Below are 8,891 nucleotides of genomic sequence, written 5' to 3'. Positions count from 1 at the left end.
AAGCTCACATCACATCAAAGTGGTGAAATGCCCTAAAAACTTCCTTAGAGGAAATCAATTAATATATTATTATTATAAATTAAATTACAATAATTAACTGAAATTAATGGTTAAAAACATAAGTTTTAAAAAAAGGTTATAAATTTAAATCCAATTAATTTGATGTAAAAAAAAAAAAAACATCATAACTCATTTGGATTAAATTATAATAGTTATCCCATTAAAACATCATATCACAATAAAACTTGAATAAATATGAGCATGGAGGTTTTCATTAAACCCTCCCAACAAACTTGAATACATTTGACTTCGTCTTTAAGCTGTCTTTCTTCAGCAGATCTGGTCATTCTTCGCAAACTCGTGAGTCGCCCTCGAAAATAAGTCGAATTAAAATTCCGCAACCGCTTGGACTTTAATGGGAACGCAACCATAATGATTCAGAGACCGTAAAAACTCGTGTATATAATGATTCAGAGACCGTAATTCGTGTAGAGACGCAGGAACAGTTTAGAAACTCTGGAGATTTTGCAGGGAAAGGCCATGGCGATTTTTCGTGGCTTAGGGTTTTTATTCGTTTTCGCTGTACTCTCAGGCCAAGCAATGGGTGCCCCGAAAAAACCCATTGCAGTCGCTCGAAGAGAAGACATTCCTTACATTAAATGTGGAGTCTGCGAACAGATTGTCAAACAACTCGACCGTCAAGTGACGAGCAAACGCAATCAGATCGCCCCCAAGCGGGTAGCTATTTTGTAAAAGCTTTCTCATCTTCACACTTTCTGCGCTATTACTCATGTTAATCTGTATGTCAATATCGATGTTCAAATCTCAGAAGTTTTCGGACAGTTAAATAATGACATGAGTCTCGGTGAAAGGACGCCCTATTCCGAGATTTATCCTAATATTAATTTGTGTGAAGAAGCTTTATCATTTGCGTGGATGGGCAATTTTTGAACTGATTTTTATTGAATGTCGACTTGCAGCTCTCAGAATACGAGATTATAGAAGTAGCAGAAAATATTTGTAATCTGAAGAAGGAGGAGGGTGATTGGCTGCTTCATCTCGATATTGTGGAAGACGGGGACAAATTGAAGGTATCCATTACATTGATATCGATTCTTTGTTTTCTGAATTTTTTGTGTGACATTTTCAAACTAAATTGTTGTGGTCTGTAGACAATGATGCTTAGTAAATGGAAATGTATACGTTCTTCGAAATTGAATTGGAAGTTAATTTATGTCCACGAATGTCCAAAATATCTCAATGGGAATCAAGAGCAAGCACATCATCTCCTTCAAGCTACATGCATCTCCCAGCAAAGAGAACAGTAAAAGAGAATCCTTCAAAGTACATGCATCTCCCAGCAAAGAGAACAGTAAAAGCGAATCCTTCGAGGTATATGCATCTCCCAGCAAAGAGAACAGTAAAAGAGAAATTAATTCTAATCCTAAATCTAAATAAATCAACTATAAAGCATTGTGAACAAAAGTGATAGGCCAAAGCAGATAAACATCCCCACAAAGCAAAAAGGGGTTAATCGCTATCATCGTCCGCACTTTTAACAGAGATGTCAGTGTCAAGAACCTGCCCAATAATGTCCTTAGGTGGGTATCCTGGGCTAAGATTCTCTGGGGGCTAATCCCGGTGGCCTCAAAACCCTCCTGTTGGCGCTAGAGAAGGATGCCAAAGAAGCAGAGACACTCCTAGCATCCAGCACAGGGAATCCATGGTAGTGTTAAAGAAGCGAGTGATACACGTCTGGGGTAATACCCTGTGATGGTGCTTATGGCAAGTGTGTTAGACCCTCCTCTGAGAAGTTGTTATACCACGACAATGTCAAACAGGCTCTTTGTTATCAGACTAGTTGGTAGTTGCAACGCATTTGATTCTACCAGTGCTTGCCACAGGGTGGAAGAATGAAGTAAAAGAGGGCTCAGTAGGCAATATCTGAAGGTATTCAAGGCCAAGCATTGTTGGTCTGGATATTTTTAGAAGACTGAAATAGATCCACCTGAGTCTCTGTAGAGGCAATGGTATTTTCATCTCTTCTTGTGGTCTACCAGGCATCTGAAGATAAAATTTTCTTTTGTCCCTTTCCATCCAACTCAAATTTTACAAATCTGTCCCTCCCTATGGAGATGGTGGCCAAATTTGATTTGCTGTTGCAAATTCACACAGAGTTGACAAATATAAATATGAAGGTTGTGTAGCCAACGATGCTGAAGAAATTTGGATTGATAATGAGGCATCAGAGATTTGGAGGAAGTGCTCAAAATAGAAAGGTAGTTTAGGGCTAAGGGATCTATGTGGTTCAGTCCAAATGACTTGGGATGGTCACATACACAAATGTGGAGGACAGTCCCACACACAAAATTCTAAACCAGACTAAGAGGAGCAGCTAGAGATCCATTCAAATTTTCCTTCTTCCTGTCTTGGATGCTAGGAGTATCCCTCACTCGTACATTCTGCCATTCCTCTAGGATCATACAGCCGAACCCCCTGATGGTTCCAGAGGACCCTGATAGTGAGCTAGTGCCCTATTTTCGCCCCTCTTGCCCTTGGCCATTACACTCAGGAGAACTTGACTTCATTGACCTCATTGTCCGATCTACGAAGTATCTTGAAGGAACCTCAACCCTTGCTCCATCTTTCTATCGTTTATTAGATGTCTTGTTCCCATTGTTGCAGTATGAAGGAACAGATGTGGTACCTCCTGATCAATGTTTCCAGCAATTAGAAAGTGTTCTAATGGGTGTAACCCACACTGATTTCTGTAAAATGCATCGATTCTTGTGGGTGTGATGCAATCTCTATTTGTTGTGAGTTCTCTGCTTACACGTTGTCATTTCCTTTGTTGCAAGTTCTGAGCATGAAGATTTTTCACAATCTGAATGGGTGTAACCTGCATCGATTCCTGTGATCCACACATTGTCTCTTGCTCGGCCATGAGTTGCACGTTGTCTGTTCCTCCATTGTGAGTTCTCTGCCCACACATCGTCTTTTTCCTTCGCTGTGAGTTCTTTGCCTATGCCCTCGACCACGAGCTCTCTTTGCCTCAATGTGTGCTATTTCTTTTTCGGCCGTCAACCATGATCATGATAGAACTAGACAATTCTCTCCATGCTTCCCTCTAGCTTTTGTGCCCTCGACCACGAGCTCTTTCTTCCTGGGCTGAGATTTTTTTGTTTGTGCCCTTGACAGCGGGAACTCTCTTCCTTGGCCTTCCTATTCCATATGCTTGAATTCTTGCTTCAATTCCTATAATTGACATTGGTTTCAAGCTAGGTTGGGCAGGAAATCAGGGAACCCCCACCATCAATCTATAGCCCCAATGCTATTTCCATGGCGCAGGGACTTTTCATATTGGACTTCCTAGGTTCAAAATTTGTTGTAGGGGGTGGAATTTATTGAAAAGGAAAAGAAGTAGCTTCATGCAGAAGTAATAATCCTCAAGCAATTGGTTTCTAAAATGAAAACACAAGAAAACTTACACTTACAGAAGTTGAAACCAATTGATGATTTCCCTATGCTCCAGAAATAAATTTTGAACATTAAAATTTTATAGGAAGAGATGAGAGCACATTAGGCCATTTGTAAACATGAGACAAAAATGCAGTAGCAAATGCTCAACTCTTGGCTTGAAGTGGTTTGGATATGGTAACAACCTCTTGCGCTCACTGTGGTCGAAGTAGTACAAGAAAGTGAACAGGGAGCACCTCCCCTGAGGTTGAGAGTTTAATTTGAGAGTTCATGGGCTCCCCTGCCCGCCCCTAAACACCCAACTAGGAACCTATTCCATTCATGACACCTTAGATCTGCAAGACATCACCCTTGAGCACACATTGATGGGGCCCAACACCATGCTCTTCCTTTGTTTTTGAACACTTGAATACTAATTTAGAGCCCTTAAAGCTAAGAAAAGAATGATTTCTCTCTTGCCCACACAAAGGATCTTTCTCGATCTTGACCTCACTAAATCCCAACAGGTGTGGAACTCAAGTTATCTAGCGATTGGGTCACAGGGCGTGAAAAGAAGGTAAGTGGGCAATTATTCATGATCTCAAGGTCATCATCCATGATTCAGGCCTTCTGGGATACTCTGGCCCTTAGGCCAAATGAAGGTCTCTTTCAATTGAGGGATATGTCAAGGGGAGCTGGCCCACCATCTCCATTTGCTATTGGAACTATAATGGTGCATTTTGGTCTTCACTAGGTACACTTCATGATGTGGTCTCGTCCCACGACCTCTTTTCCTCACAGAGGCGCACACCAACCCCATGCATATGCCACCCCTGATCCATGGGTACCATTGGACATGGTTGTTGGAAAATCAAAGTACTTGTAGTTTAATGTTGATTCTCCTTTCATGATAATTACTTGTGATATTTGTTGACATTTTATTATTTAATTTTTACTTCTTCATCAAACAATTAACAAAACATGAAGGTCAAAAACACAAAGAACACAAGATATAGGCTCTACACTAGGGCAAAACCCCACAACTTGGGGAAAACCCAAACAATCCTCTTCTTATAGAATTAGATCAAAATGAGACCTCCAAGACCCAAAGACCAAGTCCAAGACCTCCTCAAGCCCCAAGTCAACCCTCCAAATGATCTCTTCCAAACAAGTCAAAGTCTTCCAAAGTCAACGAAAATCGAACTTTTGCCAATTTTGTTTCTGTCAAAATCTCAACTCTGCAACCTCAATTCTGCAATTTGTCCTGCAACTTCGGTCCTTGCAATTTGCACAGAAAACCCTAATCTGCTCGCACGTGTGGATAGAAAGATATATTTTTCAAGCCTTCTTCCTTGCTTTGACTTTTCCTTCTTCATCATGAGTTTTTTGCTCTTCTTTCTTCTTGTCTAGCTGCAGATCAAACTTGTCAAGTGTGTGCTCCAATAGGTCGAAGTCTCTAGTTATATATACACCTTTCAAGAGATCGAGTGTGCCTCTTCTAGGCCGACTTTCACTGGCAAGGCTGACTTGGTCTTGGGAATCCAAATTGACTTTATAAATTCAAAAATAATATTTCTTTCTTGATACAAATTGCCCAAAAAGGGTCTTTTACATATAACAATAATTTTTTTGACTCATGACGAACCCTAGGAGCATGAAACACATTCTTGACCTAGAAGACCATTAAATGGAGTATGAAACCCATGCGTAATTTTTTTTTTTTCTTCTTTTACATAAAAATACAAATTGATACAAGAATGAAGACCAAACCTAGTTACTTTTCCAACACTCCCTCTTAACTAGGGAGGTAGGGAGGTATTCATAATGACTCAATAGGTCTATCTCAAGTTGAAATATTTTCATAAGAAGGGATCCAGATTGATCAGTGTTACCGCACAAACTAGGAGGGGACCTAAAGGGGATCCCTAAAGGGCAGATGCTAGAACAAGGGCAACACATGGTGACTTAGCCCACTGTCACCTTAGTTAAGGCTCCCTCTATTTACAGACTTTCGCTGATGGGAGGAGACCTGGTATATTGTGGAGTCACCGATGAAGGATAAATCAATGAATGGATATGCGTGACCCAAATAATCCCTTTCCCAGGAGAGCTTAAAGGATGGAGCTTGCTTGATCTCTAAGCAAGCAACAATGTCTACTAGGGAAAGGAAGGGAGGATTTGAGGGTTAGGTTTATGGTATAGGACTTGTGAAGGAGTTACCCAATCCCTAAAATCTTTATTGAAATTGGTATCTCGGATGGTTCTTGAAGAGTTGTCTTTCAAAGGAACGGGACCACACTAGACCAAGTGGACCTCATCTGGGGTAGGAAGAAAAAGTATGGCAACCAAAGATGTTCTTACCCTGGACAAGGTGGGGGAAAGGATCAAAGAAAGAATTTTCACTTGAAGGTGTTGAGTTGATCCTATGAGGTGCTAGCCTTGGAGATGCTAGGGCAAAGTTTGATCTTGCTTGGCTTTTCTCCCAACTCCACGGCCAGAATGGCTTCAAAATTGGAGGAGGCCTTCAAGAGACACCATCGCAGGAGACCCTAGGAGATCGAACTTTTTGGAGAGATAGTTTGTTGGGAAAATGATGCCCTAGGTGACCCAACTTGGCTAGACCTGGGAAAAGGTGAAAAAGATGTGATTTTAGGTGACCACCTCTTGGTAGATCAATGCCTTAGTCTTGGGAGAATGGAGTCTATGATGAATATGAGTGAAAACCTTTGGTTCTTGGTCAAGGAGGCCCCAAGACAACTTCACTAGCCTTCTAGGTCAAGGAGAAGCAATCTTGTAGCTTTTATACTTCGATGTGCAAAGGAAATGGCTTATCAAGGTCAATTCGTTGATAGAATTACCCCTAGGAGATTTCGTTCACATTACATGGCCCATACATTGAGAGATGCTATAATAGAGACAAAATTCCACAATTTAAAGCAGTAAATGCATGCAACAATTAGCCCTAAAAATAGCGAAAATCCCAGTCCAATGTATATGACAAATTAAAACAAGAATAACATTAAAAGCATGTACTTACATGTAACAAAATATATCCAACCATCCATAATTGACAAAAGAGAAGCTCCAAGATAAGATAAACCAATATCCACACATCAAAATTCATCCATAAAGCTCCAATTCATTCTCTAGAAAAAGTGTGAAATTCTCAAGAGAGAGAAAAGATTCAATCCAAAGTGATGATGAGCAAATGAGCTCATCTCACTTGTATTTATACACACATTAGGAGTTTGAATTAGCTTGCTTGGCCTACATAAGGCCCAAAAATAAAATAATGTTCTAATAATTCAACTTTTGGTGACAAACCCACCAAAATAGCTCATAAATGAAAAACGTAAACCTCTCAAGATGTTAAATAATAATCTATGCATGTCGTAGGGCCCTCTAAGAGGCCTAATCAGGTCCATGGGTGCCACAATGAAGAATAGGATTCTCAAAAGTACTGGACAAGTGGTTGGCCCCTTGTAATAACTTTTTTGTGCTTCAAATGACATGTGGGGGCACATAAGTGTTCTCATGGGTCTCCAAACAAATTGAAGTTGCCTGTAGGTTTCCTGCAAGGGCTAGGATGATGGTGTAGGTGATGCCACATCATCATGCAAGTCTTGGATCATCTGCCAAGTATATGGTGTAAATATGGTGCTAGCTGGGCATGATGGATCACGTGCATCTTCCTCGTCCAATAAGTGAACCACGAACAATCCCTGAATGGCTGTGGGGATCCATGGAGTGTTGTCTGATGCTGTGGAGGCCCATGGATCTCAACACACACCCTACAAGTGCCAATGTAGCCCTTTAAAGGATTAGGACCCCGTATAGGGAGACCAAACCCAAAATGAAGACCATCTGCAATTCCGCATAAGATCCAATGCGTCCCCTAGCCTTCTAGTACAACAAGTCATTAAAGAAATCGAGTAAATGAGCTTACCAAATCATGGACCACAGGTGGGGACTTCACAATGGCTTGCCCTTCCATAATGGGCTTCGAGATGTGCCAATGTCTCCTAAACTCCAAATGGGGTTAACCAATAATCCTATCAGGTGGTTTCTACTTCTAAAGAGAATAATATAGTCGAGGTACATCCTTCAAAAGGTGGTGGCATGTGGCATATAGGTGAATGAAGTAGGGAATGAGAAGGGGCAGCCCTAGGTCACATGCTGGGGTATAAGGGTAGTTAATAAGAGGGAACCCCACGCTTGGGTTTATAATGTATAGGAGGGAGCAATCATGGTACATGAGATGCCCCGACCTTGATTTTTCCACTCTTATTTATATGCCTTTTGCTTTTTTATGATTTTCTTTGATTAACTGCTCGGGGCTCAAGGGGTAAGAACATGATGTATAAGATATGGTAGTGAATACCCCCTTTTAAGGTTGGGGCGGTTCATTGCCCACCAGGGGTTGGGACAATTATGGGTTCCTATATGATGAAGGAGGCTCATAGAACTTGTAGGAACTACGGTGATGGCCATGACGATGGGGTAGAGCTCATGTATTGGCTTTTGCCCATGTGCTAAATGCGTTTGTCCTGACCATCTTTTGCATTTTGTGGTACATTTTCCTGTTGAATGTGGCCATATATGCCTTTATCTTTCTTTTTAGCTGCATCAACCTCTGGGCTTCATTCTAGGTCATGACCCAAGGTATGGGCAAGGGGAAGGGGTGTGCTAACCCTATGTGGACCCAGTGGAGGAATGTGGACCCAGGTGGGAGAAATGATGAATGGAGTAATAATGAGTGGAAAGAGGATAATATAAGCGGATAAGGGAGCAGGAACCAAAATCTGGGTTTCCCATGAAGTACCATCCCTAGAGCCAAATGGTCAGTAAAAGAGATCCCATGGGACTAAAATCCATGGTTAATACCAAAGGGGGTCTAGGGGACGAGCACAAACCTAGCCCATTCTTTCCGCCGAATCCCCCTATTAATCCATGCCTAGAAGTGTCCATGATAAGCAAACTAGCACACTCAATTTCCAAATGACAAGGCATATCTTTAGGTTCAGGAGACCCACCTTCAAACATACGATCATGGCAGATGGGCTAGGGACCACATGGCTGGATCAAGTGGCGGAGAAATGGCATAATGAGCTAGCTGGTGGCTGCAAGGGGCTGCTGGCTGACGACTAAGGATCATCTTGGTGACAAAAATTTCTCTTACGGATATTATCCACAAAATGGTGGGTAACATCTGGCTCCAACTGAGACGAGATCTCTCGAAGAAGTGGGTGAAGCTACTCGAACGGGAGGTCGTGAGAAGTCCAACAATTTCTTGGTTACCGTAGACCTGTCACTTGCACATATAATAGATGGAAAAACACGGGGTAGCATGCTTTCACGACTTCTCATGATTGCACGTGCTTAATGTTAGGCCATAAAATCAACTGAAAATAATGCAAATTTAATCTAAGTGCAAC

General features: G+C 41.4%; 1 protein-coding gene across 1 annotated transcript in view; it reads left to right on the top strand.

Moving 5' to 3' along the window:
- Positions 1-280: 280 nt before the first annotated feature.
- LOC149138848 (nucleophosmin) overlaps positions 281-8,891 on the top strand; it is an 84,502-nt gene continuing 75,891 nt past the window's right edge. The window contains exons 1-2 of the mRNA XM_089446664.1: positions 281-738; positions 981-1,091. Coding sequence (XP_089302790.1) covers positions 541-738; positions 981-1,091 — 309 coding nt within the window. The 5' untranslated portion in view covers positions 281-540. The remainder of the gene's footprint in view (positions 739-980; positions 1,092-8,891) is intronic.

The sequence above is a fragment of the Pinus tabuliformis genome, chromosome X, assembly GCF_031772625.1.
Source record: "Pinus tabuliformis cultivar Carrire ecotype Pingquan chromosome X, CPIR1, whole genome shotgun sequence".
Lineage (NCBI taxonomy): Eukaryota > Viridiplantae > Streptophyta > Pinopsida > Pinales > Pinaceae > Pinus > Pinus tabuliformis.
Note: the sequence above shows the minus strand (reverse complement) of the source record. Positions and strands in the feature narration are given on the sequence as shown.